We start from the raw sequence: 23,461 nt of genomic DNA, 5'->3' as shown, positions 1-23,461 counted from the left end.
CAGCACCCAGTTACATTATCCCTCACGCCCCTTCCCTCCAGCAGCCCTCAGTTTGTTTCCTAGAGTTAAGAGTTGCTTATGGTTTGCCTCCCTCTCAATTTTCATCTTATTTTTTTCCCTTCTCTTCCCTTATGTTTATCTGTTTTGTTTCTTAAATTCCACATATGAGTGAAATCGTACGGTATTTGTCTTTCTCTGACTGACTTATTTTGCTCAGCATAATACCCTCTAGCTCCATCCACACTGTTGCAAATGGCAGGATTTTGTTCTGCAATGCATAATATTCCATTGCATATGTGTGTCTACGCACACATACACTCTGCCTCTTCTTTATCCATTCATCTGTCAATGGACATCTGGGCTCTTTCCATAGTTTGGCTATTGTGGACATTGTTGCTCTAAATGGGGTACATGTGCCCCTTTGAATCACTATCTTTGTATCCTTTGGATAAATACCTAGTAGTGCAATTACTGGGTCATAGGGTAGCTCTAGTTTGAACTTTTTTTTTTAATACTTTATTTATTTATTTGACAGAGATTACAAGTAGGCAGAGAGGCAGGCAGAGAGAGAGGGGGAAGCAGGCTTCCCGCTGAGCAGAGAGCCTGATGGGGGCCTCGATCCCAGGACCGTGGGATCATGACCTGAGCCCAAGGCAGAGGCTTTAACCCACTGAGCCACCCAGGCGCCCTATTTTGAACTTTTTGAGGAACCGCCATACTGTTTTCCAGAGTGGCTACACCAGTTTGCATTTCTAAGTATGTTTCTTTCTTTTTTTTTTTTTTAAATATTTTTATTTATTTATTTGACAGAGAGAGAGAGGTCACAAGTAGGCAGAGAGGCAGGCAGAGAGAGAGGGAGAAACAGGCTCCTCACTGAGCAGAGAGCCCAATGCGGGCCTCGATACCAGGACCCTGAGATCATGACCTGAGCCGAAGGCAGAGGCTTAAACCACTGAGCCACCCAGGCGCCCCTCTAAGTATGTTTCTTAAATATTTGTTGGAAAAAGCATTTGTATGTCAAGTTAGTTTCTATATTATATTTTAATTCTCATGGTTTCTTTTAGGAGAAGAATTTGTTGTGAAAACACATAAGAATATTAACATTTATTTCAAGTTATATTTATATATCAATATTTATTTCATATTACCTTGCTCACATATAATACCTAACTTCTTTAAGAAAATGTAGAGAGTGTATAGCCGTTATCCTATTACATGCCTTTATTAACATTGACTTGAGTTTAGTGAACATTGCTTTTGGCTTCATTTTATGGCTAGGGTAAAAAAGTTAAGTCCAAAATTTAGTAACTTGCCTATTTGGGTTCGATTTAAAACAAAATTCAGAAAACCCTTTAAAAATTTTTTATTTGCCCTTGTTGAAAATTGGGGGGGAAGAAAGAAAAGAGAAAAATAAAACTTACTTGCAATCCCACCACCACTAGTTATTGGTGATTTGGGGGAAAAATTTACTAATATGCTGATCGATTTCTCTCAGTTTAGCTGGTACAGTAAAAAGAAGAACATGGAATATTGGAAGGAAAGCAGAAAGCACTTCTAAGCCCAAGAACTGCTTCTAAATGCCTGGCATCAATGTCCATGTGAGGATTGGAAAAGTTGTAGGGAGGTCCCAGTCCCAAGCCCCACTCTGCTGGACTTTCCTACCAGTGGGATCACCACACATGAGTACTGTTGACTCAGCTTACTCGGGGACACTTCTGTGAGTCTACACACTGACATTATGATTCTTTTGATGACACATAGCAAGAGTGTCATTTTAAAAATGTTTCATGTAACAAGGAAAGGGTTAGTCTTCATAAAAAGTGTTTTATGCTTGTCAGGGGAATCTCTCAGTGGCTGGCCATTTGCACTTTGGATCAAAGCAGTACATCAAATTTAGTTTCCTGTGAATGCCATTTGCTAAATTGGAATTTATTTTAAAACTTGAGTAGACCTTAAAGAATGTATTTTAAAATTATACCTCATGCAAAGATGTAGAAGGTGGCAAAAAAATACATGGAATGATAATCATACTTGATTTTTTAAACATTGTAATTTAGGTAGGGTCAGTGCTCCTTGTCTGATAAGCTACTTTAGCTACCACTTCTTTACTTTTCCTGGTGGGAAACAAAAGTAGTTTTGTTTAGTAAGTTAAAGTGATTTGGTTTCCTAGCTAAGAAAAACACTGTATGTATATATAGATATCTAAGTTGTTTATTTTGTTAGAAACCCATTAAAGAAATTCCCATGTGTGTGATTATGAGAATATTTAGTCACTCTGAGACTGTTGAAATTTATTCCTGTAGCTTAGTTTTAATCTCAGGGGCATTACTGCCATTACTTAATACCTTAAAAAGAAATTAAAGGGATTGAATGGATAGGTTCCATGGTAAGGAGGTGAAGATTACAGTATTGGCCTGGGGACATAAAGGAAATTTAGAATTGTAGCTGTCTGGTCAATTTACTGCTTCATTGATTGGGTTGCTGAAAGTTGATTAAGTTTCTAGAAGTAAAGTGCTTTTACCAAATGCTAGTAATGGGACTCTATCCCATAGAGTTCTTCTGTGAAATTGTGTTGGTTTTTAACACGTTCATAATCTACTTTGATATAAGAGTTAGAAAATAGAGCTTTAAGTTTTTGTCATCCTTATTTGTTTGAAAGTTCCAGGCCTAGAAGCCGCGCTACGGTATGAACCAGTGCTACTCAAACGACACTGAGATGGAAAGCTTTCACCAGACTGTGAAGCAGTATATTGCATCCTCCACTTCATAGAAAGTTTTGCTGCATAAAAAATTGCCAGGCGCACTAAACAGTGTGTTTGGTGATGTCATTGCTTCACATTCTGCCTCAAGCTCCTTATCTAGCGCTGGATTGCTGTATGATCAGCTCCAGCCGGTGGGCAGATCCTGCTTGCGGGAGACTAGCGGGAACAGCTCATTTTGTAAGTGAATGCTTTGGCTGTTTGCTGATTACATTGTTGGGCTTGGCCGTTTCTGCTGGTGATAACTCCTAATGCCATGCAGAGCAGGCTGATCTGATAAAATGAGTGAGGAACTTGGAGTCCTAACTCTGTCTCTTTTCTGCTGATTGGCCTTGGACAAATAGTCTAACCTCTCTGAGCCTGTTTCATCCTGTGTGAAATTGGGATATAATGTTTATGTTCCAGGGTGGTTGTGAAGAGTGAGTTACTATTTAAGCAAGCTCTCTGAAAACTCAGTTGTATCTCAAACGATCTGTGATTTCAGCTCTTTCTTCTGTCATCCATACTGGCAGTTTCAAACCTTAGCTCCTATTTCTCTGCCCAGTGCCATTCCTCACTCTCAGCATTCAACCTCTTTTTCTCCTTTTTTCTTTAAGAAATTTCAATATTGGTGAGTTCTCATTATGAACTGGATCTTGGTATGGAAATAAAATTAAGCAATCTTATCTTCTCATTTAATATTTATGCTTGCCACTTGTAGTAAATAAAAAGAAAAATGGTTCTGTAAGGCTGGTAAGAAAAACCAGTAATCACCTGCCTGCCCCTCAGAAAGTGGGATTCTGGCTTCTCTGAAGCAGTCATTTCAATGCCTTTAATTCTTTCTTTTGGTATTTTCCCCATGTTTCTAAGTGGCATTCAATACTGATTTTTCTGAATTTTCAGTTTTAGCTATTTATCTAATGACTTGCTGCTATAAGAGATGAGTTTTTCTCTTTTATATAAAATTCCCATCCCCTTATCCTGCCAGGATTATAGATCTTAATTTTTGGTTAGATCAGCATTTAGTATTTACATCATTAAGATGGTAAATATTACTTACATCTGAGTCAGAGAGTATAATGATAAACTTGTTTCTTAAACAATTTTTTGTCTTCCTGGGAATTTTCATTTGCTTTTTAAAAATGTACCTACCACTGATTCTTCCCACTCTCTGACACAAGTGTAAGTCTTCTTTGTATCTTCAAGTATATCAGGTAACCTATCTATGATTTCTTCTTCTTCTTCTTCTTCATCTTCTTTCTCTTTTTTGGAGCTTGCCATTCTCAAATAAGGATAAACTATTCTCTAGGTTAGCTGGATAGCTGTCATTTTGGCAAGTCCCTTCACCATTATTCCAAAGTTTTTCCTGCTTTTCTCCTTTTAGTCTCTTTGGATTCTGTCATCTTTGTTTATTTCTCCATTTTTGGTAGAACATACTTTTGAGAACTTACATGTATAAAATATCATTATTCTCTTTTTACATCTGATTGAAAGTTTGATTGGATTTAGAATTCTGCTTTCAAAGTAAATTTATTCAGGATGTTTTCAGTTAAATATGAATCTTTCAGACTTCAACATCTGGTAAGGACAGGCTAGTTATTTTGGGCTAGCCCACCCGCTGAGGCCAACTACATAAACTAAGCTAAAAAAAAAAAAAGTCTGCTTGAACTAGAGTGCTAAACAAGCTAGTGAAGAACCAGGCCAAGATCTCTGCTGGCTAGAGGTTGAGGGTGGAGCCTCGGGCTTGGGACAGTTGAAACTAGAGAAGGTAGCTCAGAGGATAGAGACTAAATGGGGTTTTTGATAATTTCAAGGTGTTAAGAGAATAAATGATTTGGTGTCCAAGGCAGCTTTGACCCCTCCTCACTTTGGATTGGGACCCCAAAAGGCAGCACCCTAGGAGGGAGGATGGGCTGGGTATAGAACAAGCCCTTTTGAAATCACCACTCAGCCACAGGCATTTAAATTTCTGAAATTAGTTAAGGTGATCTTAGGGTGCCACTGTCCCTAAGCATCTCCTAAGTGCTAAGGCTTCTGGGAACCTGGAAAAAGCAAGCTTAAATTTTCTCTGAAGGGGGGAAAACACCATTCTGGGGCTTAAATTGTTTCCTCAAATAATTTTGCAAATAAAATACTCGGTACCCACTTAGAAAGTAACCCCTGACACAGAAAGACAAGCAACAAAAATGCAAAAAGGCAGAAGCAAGGTAGAAACAGGCCCATGGCAAATCTAGATACTGGCATTACCATGCTCTGACTTTGCAATAGCTATGTTCACTGTTGTCTAGGAGATAAAAGATAAGATTGAGCACTTAAAGAGTGGAAAATCAAAAAAAAGTGAAATGAATGGAAATTATAATATTGAAAAAGTAACTGAAAGAAAGTTAGTGAAGTTGAAGATAGGTCAGAAGAAAATGTTTAGTATAAAGCGTGGACAAATGATAGAAAATATAGAGGAAAGATAAGAGAAAGAAAATTCAGTGAGAAGGTATAATATGAGTGTTTTTGGAATCCCTGAAGGAGAAAAAAAAATGCAACTGGACAGAAGCAATATTTGAAGATAAATTAACTAAGATTTTGCCAAAAGTGAAGAAGGCCATGTATTTAAGAAGTATGAGAATCTCAAGCAAGGTAAATAAAAAGGTTGAAAACTAAAAAACAAAGAGGAAATCTGAAAAATAATCAAGGAAAAAAAACATTATTTAAGAAGAAAAAAAGATTATCTACAAACAGCTCCAAACAGCTGACTTGTCTGCTAAAACAGTGAAAGCCAGAAGACAATAGAATGATCCTTACGAAGAAATGACTTTTCTCCCCTGCCAAACCAAAAATCTATACCCAGAGTAAAGATAAAACAATGACATTTTCAGATTAATAAAAATTGAGAATCTGTCACTGATAGACCCACACATGGAAATACTAAATATTCTTCAGGCAGAAGGAAAGTGATCTCAGATCAATGCTCAAGAGATAAAGGAAGAAATGAAAGGCAACAGTAAATATTTGGGTAAATCTGAGTGAATATTGACTGGATATAACAGTAGCATTTTCAGTTTAACATATATGTAGAATTATAATGGCATTTAAGTCTGGTTGGGGGATAAATGGAATAGAAGTATTTCTTTAGTTCTTGGGTTGCTTGGGAATTGGTAAAAATGACTAATGTTAGATTTATTAAGTTGCAAACCCATGTTTTAATCTCGAGAGAACTGTTTAAAGTATATATTGATACATTAGTAGAATAACATATTTTAGAATCTAATAAGGGGAGAAAAATGAAATGATAAGTTACCGTTTCCAAAGAGGCCAGAAAGGTGAGAAAACTGGATCATTGAGCTCAGTAGGTACACACTGCACTTAATAAGATGAGAGATTTAAATCCAGATGGGAGGTTCCCTGCTCGGGGAAAGTGCGCCTGATACCACTTTGCTCTTACAGAAGACTTGTATCAGTACCTGTTTTTGCTAGCTGACAGAAACCTGAAGAGGATTTCTACTTTCCTGAAATGATCACTGCTTCTTTGCTGTAGCCATTTTGACTTGCAAAAGGTTTCATAGGAACACTCTATTTTCAGCTACTGGGGGAAACCTTGTAGGTCCTTAAAATGTAATTGCATACAATGGCCTAATTGAAAGATGAAAATTGTCCAACTGGGTAAAAATAAAGTCAACTATTTGGTGTTTATAAAGATACAGCAAAATTGAATTGTTCTTGTAAGAATTTTGTTTCTGGTTTTTTAAACTGAGATAAAACATATTAGTTTCAGGTGTACAATGTAATGATTCAGCATTTGTATATATTGGGAAGTGATCACCACAGTAAGTCTAGTTACCCTCTGCCACCCTATGTACTTAGAAAATTTTTGCGGGTGTGGTGAGAACTTTTATTGCTCCAAAGATTTAGATGCCTCTATTTTCTCCTTTATTGATATTGCTTATTAGAATATGAGTGCTAAGGCATTTGGTGATTGATATTTTTATTTTATTTTATTTTAAATTAATACATACAATATTATATTAGTTTCAGGTATACAACATAGTGATTTGATATTTATATACTTTACGAAATGCTCACCAAAACTGTAGTTACCATCTGTCACCATACAAAGTTATTATAGTATTATATAATTATATATTATATATAATATATAATATTAATTAAAGTTATTATAGTATTATTGACTATATTCTCTATGTTGTACTTTTTATCCTTGAGAGTTATTTATTTTATAATTGAAAGTTTGTAGCTCTTAATTCCCTTCATCTGTTTTGCCCATCCCCCTGCCTTCCTCACTTCTGGCAACTACCAGTTCTCTGTATTTATGAATCTGTTTCTGTTTTGTTTTGTTCGCTTGTTTTGTTTTTTAGATTCCACATATAGGTGAATGATGAGAAGTTTTAAGATCTGTTTCTTGTTTGTTTTGTTTTTGAAATTGCCATTCTATATTGTGATTATTACCTAGTATTCCCCATTTTCCCTCTCCCTCCTCACTTATTAATAGATGAAATTCTAACCAGTTATGGAGAGATGTAGAGAGACTGATGGGTATTGATGGAGGTGAGGGCTGGTCATGAACCAGCTGTGGCTGGTATTAAACCATTGAAGAATGGGTTAGGATAGCGTCCTTACTCTGGTTGGTGGAACTGATTTCTCTGAAGTGAGGTAAATGATAAAGTTTCTAGGCTCCTGGTATCTTTCCGCTTGACATTACTATTCTGTTCTTTAATTTATATATTTTTTTCTTGAAGCCTCACTGATTTTTGTTTAGTGAGTATTCTTAGTTTCCAATGTTGTTATAACTTTGTATATCTAATTTTTTATGAGTTTTTTTTTAAATAAGAATTGTTAGGAAGAATAAATCAAACAGCAAGGTTTCATTTAAACCCAGAGATTTTAGAAATCTAATTTAAATAATTAGGTGTTTGACTTCCTAAGGAGTAGGATATTACCATATACGATTGAGAACTTGTTTTTATGGATAAGTACAAAGGTTATTTCCATTTTTTATGTTTTAGGGGTATTGTTTCAATGTCAGTAATGAAAAATACTACTACCTTTTTGCTTCTAGGTTGGAATGCTGCGTCAGCAGTTAGAAGAACATGAAAAAGTCAAACAAGAGATGGCCATGGGCTATAAGCAGGAGTTAAAGAAACTACATGAAGAAGTGAGATTTTAATTCTGTTGTGTGCTGCATAATTCTTTCTCTTTAACCACTAGAATTTTGTCAATGTGCCTGTTTCTGCTTGATAAAGTAGGAAGTATATAATCCATGGGAGACACAGGGGCACTATTTCTCTGTTCTGTGAATCCAGGCAAAAGAGTCTTGTCAAATTATATGTTTGGTACTATCTAAACAGGGATTCTAAAATGTGTTTCTCAGTTGAGTACCTGAAAGAAATAAAGCTGTTCTTATATAATACTATGAAATACTGATACCAATATTGATATCAATATTGAAATAATGATATTTTTTTTAAAAATTAAATTTTTAATTTAATTAAAAATTTAATTAATTAATTAAATTAAAAATAATGATTTTTTTTTAAGATTTTATTTACTTGACAGAAATCACCAGGAGGCAGAGATGCAGGCAGAGAGAGAGAGGGGGAAGCAGGCTCCCTCCCGAGTAGAGAGCCCGATGCAGCGCTCCATCCCAGGACCCTGGGACCATGACCTGAGCCTGAGGCAGAGGCTTTAACCCACTGAGCCACCCAGGTGCCCCGATATTTTAATTTTTTTTTTTTTTTAAAGATTTTATTTATTTATTTGACAGACAGAGATCACAAGTAGGCAGAGAGGCAGGCAGAGAGAGAGGAGGAAGCAGGCTCCCCGCCAGGCAGAGAGCCTGATGTGGGGCTCGATCCCAGGACCCTGGGATCATGACCTGAGCCGAAGGCAGAAGCTTTAACCCACTGAGCCACCCAGGCGCCCCCCGATATTTTAATTTTTGAGTTAAATCAGTTACTAGATTTTAAGTGATGGAGAATCCAATATATTCAGAAGCATTTTGGGATAAATAAGGAAAGTAAGAAAATTCTAGCAATTTAATATTATTCCTCCGATTGGGAAAAAACACTGCTTTTATTTTTATTTAATTCCAAAATACTCCTGTCCTGCTTATTGAATATCAGCGTTCCACAGGAGAATGACTCAAGAACCACAGGGGAGGAATTTTTATTTCCTGCTTTTATCATGGGTATGGTTTATGGGGTCCTTAAGTGCAAGGCTATTGTAATAAAAGCTAAAGTTTTGTTTAAAGAGTATTTTTCCCTCAGTTTTTTTCTTCGATGCAATATCTTTCTCTTCTAGTGTTTATTTTTTGTATGCAGGTTTGAATTGTTTTGTATTTAATTTGCAAATCTAACACGCTCAGTCTGTTTGCAATAGTAATGTTTAGCACTGCTCTTGCTTTCATGATACCAATTTGTTCCACCACCACTGTTTACAAATTCTTAAATTTTAAGTCTAGAAATAACTGTGTCTACAGTTAGGCAGACTGAAGAGAAGCTATGAAAAACTACAGAAAAAGCATATAAGGGACTTCAGAGGAAATGCCAAAAATCACAGGGAAGATCGTTCTGAAATTGAGAGGTTAACTGGAAAAATAGAGGTATGTTCATAGTAATAATTTCTTCCTAGTGGTTGTCAGCCTTCCTGTAGGAAGGTGCTGTTTCTAATAGTCCTAGTTCTGAAACCGATTTTCTACCATCTCCAGGACTGCCGTGGAGCTATTTCAGAGGTACATCCTGTCATCATCTGGTCCCCTGGGGCTGATGGGGTTACTAGCTATCAGTAGTTTTCACTAGGGCAGTACCACCCTTTGAGAGCATTTGGAAATGTATGGAGACATTGCTTTGGTTGTTCAAATGACTGGGAGTGAAACTGGTATTGAGGGGACAGGAACTAGGGGCACTAAACCAGGGAATGCCCAGGACCAATCCATTCAGGAAGAGTTATCATACCCAGAATACCAATATTGAGAAGTATTGACCACCAGTTCCTAGCAGTCTTCCGTATTTATTGCCCAACAGAGTTGGGGCTTAGTAAATGTTGAAAGTACATGGCTTTTTGTACAGAGTACTGTGCATATCAGATTGTTTATCCCCAGTTCCCATTTAGATGTAGTACGCCCTTTATCCCCTCTTTGCTTTTTTTGCCTGACTTTGTTTTTATTAAGACTAAGTAACTCTGCGGTTATTGTGTATGTCATTCCCAAACAACGAAAGGGGGGCGGCGAGTTAACGCTGCCAAAGGTAGATGAAGCAACAGCACAGGGCTGTCGCACTTTTCACTTTCATCTGCCACTCCCCTCCTCTATCCATGCCATTGGTTCTCCAGTGTCCCTAAGAATCCCCGAGGTCCTCTTTAGGCTGTCAGAGATTCTGCTCCAGTGTTACTACATGAGACCTAGGAATCTGCATTTTATCCACCTCCCCTGGCTGATTGTAATTTGAGAAACATTGCTCAGCATCTCTGTGATTGCTTATAATTTGTGAGAGTGACCTTTCACCCACAAAAATGCAATTATTACTACTTAGAATCGTAATTTCTTTAATATTCTTTTACATCTTAATGTTTTTTTAGTCTTTTTTTTAAAAGATTTTATTTATTTACTTGACAGACAGAGATCACGAGTAGACAGAGAGGCAGGCAGAGAGAGAGGGGAAAGCAGGCTCCCGGCTGAGCAGAGAGCCCGATGTGGGAGATCATGACCTGAGCTGAAGGCAGAGGCTTAACCCACTGAGCCACCCAGGCGCCCCTACATCTTAATGTTTTTATACATTTGAAGAGCTTAGACTCGGAGTGCAGATACTGCTTCCTCTCCAGCCATCTTTAGTGACACCTGGGTTTTTTTTCTCTCAAACGCCTTATCTTCCTCTTGCCGCTCATTACCATTCTCCTTTATTTCTACCTCAAAACCGCATCTTTGATTTTCATGTCACAGGCTGGTACCCCCAACCTTTATACGTACAACCAAAGTAGCCATCTTCTGATCCCTGAGTTACTTCCGGGCCCAGAGGTTTCAGTGTCCAGGGCATTGTCACTCTCTTCCGTGTTACACTTGTCATAATTCTTGAGTATTTCAGTATCTATAGGGGATGATACTTATAATACTTTGCTCTTTGAATTTCTTGGTGTTCTTTCCTCCATCCACATCTTGATCTCCTTCTTGTCTCATCCATCCATTCCCACTGCCATTCCTTGGGTGTCAGTCATTACCAAACTTACAGACGTCCTGGAATCACATTTTTAATCATCTCATTCTTTAAATGCCATCCTTCTCTTTTCAGTTCATGCCCTCTATTCTCAATAATCTCTTGGCTGTCAATAATCACTTGACCCCATCCCCAAGTGATTGCATTCTGCCACCTTTTCACTGCTCAGTAGCTACCCCATGTCCTCACGTGTTAGTCCTTAACACAGCTTAAATTCGGTGATTACATTCCTTACATTCCCCTTCAGCTCTTCTGTCCCTTTCTTCCTTCATGATATTTGCTTGGCAAAACCATTACTCTAGTTAAGTCCAGCTTTATGCCTGCTCTCTGCTTGCCATGTTTGGCAGAACATGACTGGAGAAAAACATAATCATGCTGACTGGCCTCATTTTAAATTCATGTTCATCTACCTCAAAGAGTTCCTAATGCTTCCCAGAACCATACTGCATTTCCCCTCACTCTGCTACTTTCCATAATGACAATTTTATACTTTCTCTTTTCTCAAACTTTCAGTACTTGTTCCACATTCTCACCATTGGGTGATGATCTTGCTTTCCATTTACTTTAAAAATTGGAAGCAATAAGAAGAGAATTTTCACAAACTTCCAACACTATCTGCCCCCCTGTTTGCATCCGTGTCCATATGCTCTGCCTTTCTGCTGGTGGAACTGTCGATGGCTCCAGCCATTCTTTTCTTTTGTGCTTCCTTCCTTTCTATTGGATGTTTTCAGCCACGATACAGCTTTCTCCCCTCTTAAATATCCTCTCTTCACCTCTCTCTTCCTCTGGATGCTGCCCCATTTTTCCCTTTCGTTTTATAACTAAACTACTTCGGGCACGTATACCTGTCTCCAGTTCATGTTTGCCCATTTTTTTTGCATCCACTCAATAAGGGTTTTGCCCTTTCACTCTCTGGAAGCTATTTATGTGGAGGTCACCAATGAGTTCCACCTTGAAACACTTTCTTGATTTGACTTAGAGAACAACCACGCTTTCCTGGGCTTTCTCCTACCTTGTCAGCTACTTCTTCTCAATCTCTTTTGCTACCCACCCTTTTAACATTGGAATGCCCTTGGGGTTATATCATTGGACCTTTTCTTTTTTGTATCTGTGCTCACTCCCTTAGTGATATCATTCACTCCCTTATTTTTAGCACTGTATGTATGTTGATAATCCCCACATTTATGTATCCAGTCTTGACTTGTCCTTTTTGCTACAGAGTAATTTCCATCTGCCTGGTTCAGCTGTTCCAGTGCTCCACCTTGATGTCTAAAGCTGTGTCAGACTTGCCACATCCAAAATAAACTTCCTGGTTTCCTCTTCCCCATCCCCCAGCACCATTCCTGTTTAATGGCAACTCCATTCCTCAGCTTCTCAAGCCGAAAGCCTTAGAGTGAACCTTGTCTTCTCTTTTCTCCACACAGCAGCCGCCATGATTCTGTTGTAAGTCAAAGCATGTCCTCTCCTTTACAAAAACCTTCCAGTACTATCTCTGAAAAGCCAAATTTATCCTGATGACCTATATAGTCTCGCTCCTTGTTAACTGACCTTTCTTTACCTGCTTTTCCCTTACTCCATTTGAGCCACACCAGCCTCCTTGCTTACCCTTAAACATACCACAATGCTTCCACTTCAAGCCTTTGTACTTGCCTTTCCCTTCCCAGAGTAGTGTAATCTCATCCCCATCTTCCTGGAAAGTTACTTAAATGCCATCGCTTTTTAAAATTGCAACCTCCAACTCTGAGCACTCTGTGCTCCATTTTCTGCAAAACAGGTATGATCATCCAATGTCTTATACACTGAATGTGTTGCCTATTGTCAGTTGAGTTGGGCTTGATTTTTTGTGTGTTTATTGTAGCCCTACCACTTAGAACAGTTCCTGGTGTGTATATAGGAGAATGGATGAGTGAGTGACTCTCAGAAAACTGATTAACAGTGATTATCCCAAACTCACTTCTGACTGCTGGAGTTGAGAATCCTGGAAGACAGTGATATAGAGATCCCTTTGATTTTTCCCATTTTCATAAATATTGGGCTCATTTTCTTATCAACAGGAAGTGATCCATGATTAATTTTGACTGTTTGGCTTTGGGTTACAAATATGATGAACCATGAGAGACTATGGACTCCGAAAAACAACCTGAGGGTTTTGAAGGGGCGGGGGGTGGGAGGTTGGGGAACCAGGTGGAGGGTAATAGGGAGGGCACGTTTTGCATGGAGCACTGGGTGTGGTGCAAAAACAATGAATACTGTTATGCTGAAAATAAATAAATTAAAAAAAAAAATTCAGTACAGATATCCCCTTGTTATTGAAGTTTTTGCAGTTCTTCTGTTGAGATAGTAAAAATTTGGATATCAAAGGGTATTACATTATCTGAGTCTATTTTGTTCCTGAATTTCAGATACTAGAAGTAAGATTTGGGCTACCCATATGAAAATTTATTTGATCTGTTCAGTTTCTGGGTTTGGATATCAGGAATTTGGGTAGTGGGATCTCCCCATAATCGTATTTTGAGATTTTAGTTCTCTTAAGATCAGTTTTCTGTAAAATCACTAAAAATGATAACAACCTTTAGGTGGCAGCAAATCTATGAAAATCATCACGAACCTAGGATTTAGCGTCTGTGTTTCATACTCTTCACCATTAGGGTGTTAAATTTAGAAGGACAGATAATCTAGAGACACAGAATGTCAGGAATTCAGTATTGCTCCACAGTTCTATCAGTTAAGTGAGTAATGGGGCTCCTGCTGGGGAGAAAGGAGCATGTGTGCCCCGGGAGGAAGGGGAAAATTAAAGTAAAAGTGAATCAGGGAAGCAGGGACAGCAAGGGGAAGCACTTAAATTTAAGTACCTTAATTGCCTCTTCAGGAATTTCGTCAGAAATCACTGGACTGGGAGAAGCAACGCTTAATTTATCAGCAACAGGTGTCTTCTCTGGAGGCACAGAGGAAAGCTTTGGCTGAACAATCAGAGATAATTCAGGTAGGTTTAAGCCATTTTAAAATAATGAGAGGCCGAGAAGTCTTGATGGCATTGGCACTAGCTTAATGTGGTCTGTGTTTGCTCACTCAGGTCCACACTCGTGTCCACGAGTGTCTTCATGCCACACACTTTTGCTTTCTCACTCCTCCCTCGTGCTCCCTCTTGCCCTCTCTGTCTCACATTCTCCTGCTCGCTCCTGCTCTCTCATGCCATTTTCTCCTGATCTTGGTCTTCCCTTTTTCTCCCTTTCTGTCCCTCCCCATCTCTCTCTTTCTACCTCGGTTCTTTCTCTGTCTCTCTTTCTACTTCTTTGGGTCTCTGGCTTACTAGTAAGTCTGGGTGTTTCTGGCTTTTGCCTTGACTCCGTTTCGGCGTCGTGCTCCATCTCTGCTAACTGAGGGACTTTGGCCAAGATGCCTCCGTTGGGGAGCTTCCGCCCAGCTGCTTGGGCCTACAGGTACCAAGAGACTGACACCACACTGATCTACGTACTAACTAAAAGCAGTATCTTTGTGACAACAGAAACATGTTCTAGAACTCTAGTGAAAGTCTTTTTTTAAATAAAGAACTAGTGACTTAAGCAGAACCAAAGAATAGCTATCTAATTTAGGGATATTTCTCCTTAGAACATACTCTGTTTTTTCAATTAAAAACCAAGAACACAACAGGAAATGAATATAGAGGGGAATAAATATTTGTGACCATCTGTTGTGTGCTAGACACAGTCTTAACGCCTCTTTTAGATTGCAGTTATCTAGAATACGTGGTTCTATGTTGTCTGTTTAATATCATGATAATCTGTTAAGGTTATCTCAGTTTTATAGAATGAGGGAGTTACTGGATAACTTAAAAGAACTGAAGAGAAGCTTAAAAAATTTTTTTTAAACAATCTGCATTATTTGCTGCTTTAACTCTCTGTAATGTTTTGGCTTGTAATCATTCCCCTGAAATATCAGCTGGCCAATTAATTCCCATGAATGGCTCTGTGACTCCACTCAGGATGGGAGGAGGGGCCCACAGCAACCTCAAGGAAGAAAATTATTTACTAGGCTGCCGCAAGCTAAGCAGTCAGAGTGGGCCAATAAAATCCTGGCTGTCTAGACCACAGTTTTTTTTGACCTGAATGTTAAAGCACTGTGCAAACATAAATAGCTATAAGGCACTGTTATATTCTAATTGTAGCTTTCAGTTTGGAAAAAAAAGAAAATCAAGTCCTGCTTTTTAGTTCTCAATTACTCATCTGTGGAGTATGCTTATTATTGATTGCAAATTCTTTTTTCAAATTACTATTGTGATTACTCTGCATAATTAAACTTCATTGTTAGTAAAAGTGAGATTTTTATTTACCATAATTTAGGGAGGCCAGAATAAGAAGCCTTTAAAAAGCCAACATTTGTTTTCCCTGCTAGTATTTGAATCATTCTCCTAGTAGTTTGTTTAAAACTACTTTCCCTGCTTAACTCGAAAAATATTACTATAATATATTTCTCTTCCCCCGTTAGCAAACTAAACAAAATTAAATCTTTCTGTGATTCAGTATGTGGCAATGCTGTATGACCATCATTTAAAAAAAAAAACAAACTTTTAAATTTCTGGATAGTTGTTACCCAGCATTAATAGTTACTATCATTTTGCTAGTCTTTTTTTTTTTAATTGTGGTAGAAAACATTAAAATTTACCATCTTGGGGTGCCTGGGTGGCTCAGTGGGTTGAAGCCTCTGCCTTCAGCTTGGGTCATGATCCCAGGGTCTTGGGATCGAGCCCCGCTTTGGGCTCTCTGCTCAGCAGGGAGCCTGCTTTCTCCTCTCTCTGCCTGCTTCTCTGCCTACTTGTGATCTCTGTCTGTCAAATAAATAAATAAAATCTTTTAAAAAATATTTACCATCTTAACCATTTTATTTAAAAAAATTTTTTTTATTATTTTATTTATTTATTTGACAGAGATCACAAGTAGGCAGAGAGGCAGTCAGAGAGAGGGGGGCAAACAGGTTCTCTGCTGAGCAGAGAGCCCTATGTGGGGCTTAATCCTGGGACCCTGAGATCATGACCTGAGCTGAAGGCAGAGGCTTAACCCACTGAGCCACCCAGGCGCCCCTATCTTAACCATTTAGTATAGTGATGTTAACTCCATGCATGTTATTGTGTAATAGAGCTCCAGAACTTGTTTTACTTGTAAAACTAAGACTGTACTGATTGACAACAGCTCATTTTGCCAGTCTTGTTTCATCCTTTCCCACTTCTTAACCTTTGGATGGAATATTACAAAGCAAATCGCAGAAATTGTCATGTTTCCCAACAGATAAGGACCTTAAAAATTATAATATACCTGTATTACATTAACAGAAAAATTTATGAACATAATTTAATATTCAGTCTCTTCAGACTTCCCCAGTGGTCTGAAATTATATCTTTGTACAGTTGGATATTCAAATTGGAAACCAGTCAAGGTTGACATGTTACATTTTAGTAATATGTGAGTCACCATTGAACAGTCAAGTGAGAAAATCTGGGAGGATGGATTAAGTGGAGATCAGCATCCACACTTCCCCCAGTTTTTAAAAATTTGATATAAACTTTCTTCTTACATATTTTTAACATCTGGAAGTGGAATTCCCAATAACTTCTCAATCTTTGAGTCCTATGTTTGCTCAAGTTCTTTTCATCAGCTATTAAAGTTATTGAATACATGTTCATTTTAGGAAAAATGTCAGTGAGACAAGAATTAAATAAAATCACCCATAATTCCATAATTTAGAGATCTCTTATGACTAACATTTTGTTGTAAATTTGTCCAACTTTTTTTATGTTGCTATGCAGTGCACGTTGCAGTCATGTACATTTACTAAAAAAACACAGTTGTGGGGCGCCTGGGTGGCTCAGTGGGTTAAAGCCTCTGCCTTTCGCTCAGGTCATGATCCCAGGGTCCTGGGATCGAGCCCCGCATCGGGCTCTCTGCTTGGCAGGGAGCCTGCTTCCTCCTCTCTCTTTCTCTGCCTGCCTCTCTCCCTACTTGTGATCTCTATCTGTCAAATAAATAAATAAAATCTAAAAAAAAAAAATTAAAAAATAAAAAATAAAAAAACACAGTTGTGTGTTAGGGGGGTAATATGTATGTTCGGTTTTTAGATTCCATGATAAATGAAGTCATACAGTGTTTGCCTCTCTCTGTCTGACCTGTTTCACTGAGTATAATGCCTTCTAGGTCCATTGGTGTTGTCACAAGTGGCAAGATTTCATTCTTTTTTAAAATGACAGTAATATTCCATTCTAGTAGAGTACAAATACACACCAACACCCATTCCCCACATCTTCTTTAGCCATTTGTCTATTAATGGACACTTGGGTTGTTTCCATATCTTGGCTAGTTTAAGCAGTGAGGTAGGGAACATGGGGATGTGGTTATCTCTTTGAGTTGGTATTTTTGTGTTCTTCAGATAAATACCCAGAAGTGGGGTTACTGTGTCATATGGTATTTCTAATTTTAATTTTTTTGAGGAGGTGCCGGACTGTTTTCTATAGCGGCTGCACCAATTCACAATCCGACCAACGCTGTATAAGATCTCCCTTTTCTCCACATCCTCACCAATACTCGCTATTTTGTCTTTTTGATACTGGCCGTTTTGACAGGTGTGAGGTAATATGTCATTGTGGTTCTGATTTGCATTTCCCTGATGATGAGTGATGCTGAGCATCTTTTCAGGTGTCTGTTGGTCATCTGGATGTCTCTGGAAAAATGTCTGTTTATGTCTTCTGCCCAGTTTTAAATCAGGTTTGGTTTTTTGATATTAAGTTGTGTAAGTTCTTTATATGTCTTGGATTTTAACCCCTTATCAGATGTATGACTTGAAAGTATCTTTTCCCCATTCAGTAGATTGCCTTCTTGTCTTGTTTACAGTTTCTTTTATCATGCAAAACCTTTTTAGTTTGATGTAATTCCGTTTGTTTATTTTAGCCTTTGTTGCCCTTGCCACAGGATACTGGTCCGAAAAAATATTGCTATGACTGTTGTCAGCTTACTGCCTGTGTTTTCTTCTAGGAGTCTTAGGGTTTCAGTTCTTTTTTTTTTTTTTTTTTTTTTTTTTTTAATTTATTTGACAGAGTTTTTTTAAATTTATTTGACAGAGAGAGATCACAAGCAGGCAGAGAGGCAGGGGGAAGCAGGCTCCCCACTGAGCAGAGAGTCCCACGGGGGGCTCAATCCCAGGACCCCAGGATCACGACCAGAGCCTGAAGGCAGAGGCCCCACCCACTGAGCCACCCAGGTGCCCCAGGGTTTCAGTTCTTTTGGTCAAGTCTTTAATCCATTTTGAATTTTGCATGTAGTTTAAGATAGTGACCTGATACCATTCTTTTGCAGGTAGCTGTCTAGTTTTTCCATCATTTATTGAAGAGACTCTCCCCAGTTGTTTGTTCTTTCCTCCTTTGTTATGGGCTAATTGTGTGGCTTATTTCTGGTCTCTATTCTAGTCCATTAATATATGTGTCTGTTTTCATACCACTACCATACTGTGGTAATTACTATAGCTTTGTGGGATAGTTTGAAATTAGGGGGCATGATACCTCCAGCTTTGTTCTTTCTCAGTATTGCTTTGGCTACTTAGGATCTTTTGTAGTTCCGCACAAACATTAGGATTCTTTGTTACAGTTCTATGGAAAATGCCATTGATATTTTGATGGGGATTGCACTGAATTTGTAGATTGCTTTAGGTAGTATAGGCATTTAAATTATTAATTCTTCCAGTTCATGAGCATGGAATATCTTTCTATTTATTTGTGTTGTCTTCAGTTTCTTTCGTCAGTGTCTTATGGTTTTCAGTGTACAGATATTTCACCTCCTTGGTTAAATTTATTCCTAGGTGTTTTATTCTTTTTGATTCAAATGTAATGGCAATTATTTTGTAATTGCAATTTTCTGATAGCTCATTATTAGTGTACAGAAATACACTAATATGTTAGTGTGTTAATTTTGTATTGTACGGCTTTACAGAATTCATTTATTCTAACAGCTTTTTCTGTAGTCTTTAAGGCTTTCTATATATAGTGTTATGCCATCTTCAAATTTTGATAGTTTTATTTTTTCTTTGCCAATATTGATGCCCTTTTATTTCTTTTCCTAGCCTAATTGCTGTGGCCAGGACTTCCAATACTATGTTGAATAAAAGTGGTGAGCTTGGGCATCCTTGTCTTATTTCTGATCTTGAGGAAAAGCTTTCAGCTTGTTGAGTATGAAGTTAGCTGTGGATTTGTCATTTATGGCCTCTATTGTGTTATGTTCCCTCTATATCCACTTTGTTAAGAGTTTTTAATCATAGTGGATGATGAATTGTCAGATGCTTTTTCTGCTAGTGGAAGTGATATATGGAGGTGATCATATGATTTTTCTCTTTCATTTTGTGCTATATCACATTGATTTGCAGATGTTGAACCATCCTTATACTACTGGAATAAATCCTACTTGATAATGACCCTTTTAATGTATTGTTGAATTCAGTTTGCTCATATTCTGTTGAGGATTTTTTATACCTGTGTTCAGGGATATTAGCTTATAATTTTCTTTTTTTGTGGTGTCTTTGGTTTTGATACTTGGATAATGCTGGCCTCATAAGTTTGGAAGCTTTCCTTACTCTTCAGTATTTTAGAATAATTTGAGAAGGATAGGTACTAACTTTTTTTAAAAAAGATTTTATTTATTTATTTGACAGAAAGATGGAGAGCACAGGTAGGCAGAGCAGCAGGCAAAAGGAGAGGGAGAAGCAGGCCCTCTGCTGAACAGGGAGCCTGATGTGGGGCTCGATCCCAGAACCCTGGGATCATGACCTGAGCTGAAGGCAGAAGCTTAACTGACAATTACCCAGGTCCTCTGGTAACTCTTCTTTAAATGTTTTGTAGAATTCACCTGTAAAGCTGTCTTGTTCTGGACTTTTATATTTTGGGAGTTTGAAAATTATTGATTCAGTTCATTACTTATAATTGGTTGATTCAGATGTTCTATTTCTGTGTGATTTAATCTTGGAAGGTTTTCTGAAGGTTTTCCAGTTTGTCGGCATGTAATTGTTTGTGGTAGCCTTTTATGGTCCTATGTATTTCTGTGGTGTCAGTTGTAACTTCTCTTTTTTTATTTATTTGTTTCTTCTCTCTTTTGTTCTTACCTATCTGGCTAGAGATTTTTTTTTTAAGATTTTATTTATTTATTTATATGTCAGAAAGAGAGAGAGAACACACAAGTAGTCAGAGAGGCAGGCAGAGGCGGAGAGAGAAGCAGGCTCCTTTGCCAAGCAAGGAGCCCGATGTGGGACTCGATCCCAGGACCCTGGGATCATGACCTGAGCCGAAGGCAGCGGCCTACCCGCTGTGCCACCCAGGCGTCCATCTGGCTAGAGATTTATCAGTTTTGTTTATCTTTTCCAAGGACCAGTTTTTTTTAAGCCTCTATTTCATTTATTTCCTCTAACCTTTATTATTTCTTCCTTCTAACTTTAGGCTTTGTTCTTCTTTTCCTGTTTCCTTTATTTATTATGTGTAAAGTTAGACTGTTCATTTGAGATTTTTCTTGTTTCTTGATGTAGGCCTCTATCTTTTTGAACTTCCCTCTTAGAACTACTTTTGCTGCATGGTGTTTCCATTTTCATTTATCTAAAGGTATTTTTCCTTTTTGATTTTTTTGTTGACCACTTAGTTGTTTATAGCATGTTGTGCAGTCCCCATATGTTTGTGTTTTTTCCAGTTTTCTACTTATAATCAATTTCTGTTTTCATATTGTTGTGGTCAGAAAAGATGCTTGATATGATTTCAGTCTTACTGAATTTCTTGTGGTTGGTTTTGTGGCCTAACATGTGATCTGTCCTGGAGAATTCCATTTACACTTGAGAAGAGTGTGGGTTTTGCAGTTTTTGGATGACATGTTTTGTTTCTATCTGTTAAATCCATCTGGTCCAATGTGTCATGTAAGGCCAGTGTTTCCTTATTGATTTTCTGTCTGGATGATCTATCATTGATGTAAATAGTGTATTAAAGTCCCCTACTCTTTAATATATTACTGTCAATTTCTCATTTTATCCCACTTAGTATTTTTTTTATTATTTAGGTACACTAAACACTTTATAATACAGTATTTTATTTGATTATCTTGCTTAAATTTTTCCTTTTTAAGTTTGACATCAACAAATGTGTAGTCATAATGATTGCATAGAAGTCCAGTCTACCATTAAATATAGCATAATTAACATATTGAATCCCTTATTGTGGTAGAACATTTAGTTTTTTACTTTTTTACTCTTGTAAATAGTGCTTGGGTGAATGTCTTTGTCTAAACATCTGGGAGTATATGTCCATTTATATTCTTAGGAAATGGCCCTAGAAGTGAAATTGCTATACCAGTGTACTTGTACATTCTTAAAGATTTTAATATATATTGGCAAAGTACTCTCCAAAATTAAGTTAATCCAGACTTTCACCAGCAGTATTTGGGATTGTCCATTTTCTCACACTTTCCCAATATTGGGCACTATTATTTTTTAAAATTTCCCCTACTTTTAAGCTTGTCTTTGCCAGTCTGATAGGTGAAGGATATGATACATGATTATTTCTTTTAATGTGCATTTCTTTAATTATGAATAAGGTTGTGCATTTTTTCATCTACTTGCAGACATTTCCATTTTTTTAAATTGTTTGTGTCCTTTGCTCATTTTTCTTTTAGGAGATTTATATTTTACTATTTTGAAATAGCTCTTCCTACATTAACTATATTATTAACTCTTTGTTGTTTTGTTGCAGTTCGGGTGTTTCCTAGTTTACCTTAATTTTTGCCTAATAGTTTCAATGGAAATACGATTGTTTTATAAACAATTACTTAGAATTGCTTAATTCTCTTCTGATTTTTTCTGTAGGGTTTCTATCTTTGATGTCATAGTGTAAAGCTTTATCTAAGCCAAGATTTCTTCCGCTTTATAATTTCTTTTTTATATATTTGATCTGATCATTATTATTATATGGTATTTGATGAGCTAAATTTGTTTTTTTTCTAAATGGTTATCCACATAATTTATTGACTGTAGATTTTGAGAACTTGACAGAGTGATTCTAAAATTTTTATGGAAGAATAAATGAATGGCACTAAGCAGCATTTTCTAAAAGAGCGAGGGTGATGTTCTATCAAATATTAAAATGTATTATATTAAAAAGAACAGTTTTTAAACAACTTGACATTACTAGATGCAATGATAGAATGACGGTTATATATGCATAGAAAAAGATCCGTTTAGTCACTAAAACATAAGGTTATTTTTGTTTAGAAGGCAAGAAATCATGTGCTACTTTCCCTCTTGTCCATATAGAAATGTTGAAAGGAGATATTAAGGGAAATCTTTGAGAACATTAAAGCATTTAAAAAATTAAAGTATTAAGCCAGCAGAGAGTATAAAATATTTAGCTGATAAGTGTTATGTGAGAAAAATAGAGGTTGCATTAAATATACATGTTTTCCTTTTGAAATATTTAGATGAACTGTATATCATTCAAGTTAGTTTTAAATCCACTTCTCAATTTTATATGTATATGTATACATATGTATGTATATATATTACATAGATATATTATTTTTTTTCATATATATATTATTTTTAAAGCATCCTTTTCATGTTACAACCTATGAAGAGAAGATCCTAACTCAAATGTTCATCTGTTGTCTTGGTAGAGATATCAGAGTTAATTGAATTGGGTCAGACCTACTGTTGAAGGTTTATGGTGACATAGACACAACAGTGATAAGAGGGTGTTACTGGGAGCCAGTCTCTTAATGGGCTCTTCAAGCTGCTACCTGTTGGAAATGCCCCAAGGCTGTAGCCTGCTCTGACACGTTTGGAGTCAACACCGATGGGGAGGTTGGTAAAGATGGATCCTGCCACGGTCATAGCTTCATTCTGGGATCCTTTGGAAAATAAAAAGCCCTTGTTTTTTCATATCACACTGTTCTCAGGAATCTCGCTATCTGGGAAAGCCATTCCATTGAAACACCAGGATTACAGTAAAGCCAGAGAAGGATTTGACCGCAGTCCCAGCGCCTAGCCCTTTCCCTACTCTCACACTTCCATCGCCACCTCGGATTTTATTCCCATCTCCTTGACATAAATTGCCTCTTTAATTATTTCTTTACTTTTAATACCTCTTATGTGAGTTGTATTGTTGAGATAATTCCACCCATTCCAACAGAGTAGTTAGAATGCCACATGTTAGATTAATAAGAGGAAGTTCTGCAGAGGGGCACAAGGAAGTATAGAGGGAGAGATGTATGGGGATGGGTTCATATTTACATTTTAATGATAACTGTTGTTGTGTGTGCATCTCTTTGGCTGTACTATAGGAATACTTTAAGCGTTTCAGTGGAAACATACCTCCCTGCTAATATTTGAATAGTATAAATTGGATAATGAATTCTTTTAGAAGCATTAGACATTGTGTATTCTGTTACTTTATGTCTCAGTTTTAATTGAGCATTAAAGGAATGTAGTATTATAATTGTAACTTTG

The 23,461-nt window shown here is 37.2% G+C and overlaps 1 protein-coding gene across 5 annotated transcripts in view; it reads left to right on the top strand.

Annotated features, from left to right (window-relative positions):
- Nucleotides 1-23,461, top strand: part of CEP63 (centrosomal protein 63) — a 58,775-nt gene that overhangs the window by 12,448 nt on the left and 22,866 nt on the right. For all 5 annotated transcript variants that reach the window (XM_046001810.1, XM_046001809.1, XM_046001811.1 and 2 more), the window contains exons 4-6: nt 7,807-7,902; nt 9,226-9,348; nt 13,824-13,937. In XM_046001810.1, the coding sequence (XP_045857766.1) occupies nt 7,807-7,902; nt 9,226-9,348; nt 13,824-13,937 (333 nt within the window). The remainder of the gene's footprint in view (nt 1-7,806; nt 7,903-9,225; nt 9,349-13,823; nt 13,938-23,461) is intronic.

The sequence above is a fragment of the Meles meles genome, chromosome 4 (assembly GCF_922984935.1).
Source record: "Meles meles chromosome 4, mMelMel3.1 paternal haplotype, whole genome shotgun sequence".
Lineage (NCBI taxonomy): Eukaryota > Metazoa > Chordata > Mammalia > Carnivora > Mustelidae > Meles > Meles meles.
The sequence above is the reverse complement of the archived record's forward strand: the minus strand, read 5'-3'. Positions and strand labels throughout refer to the sequence as shown.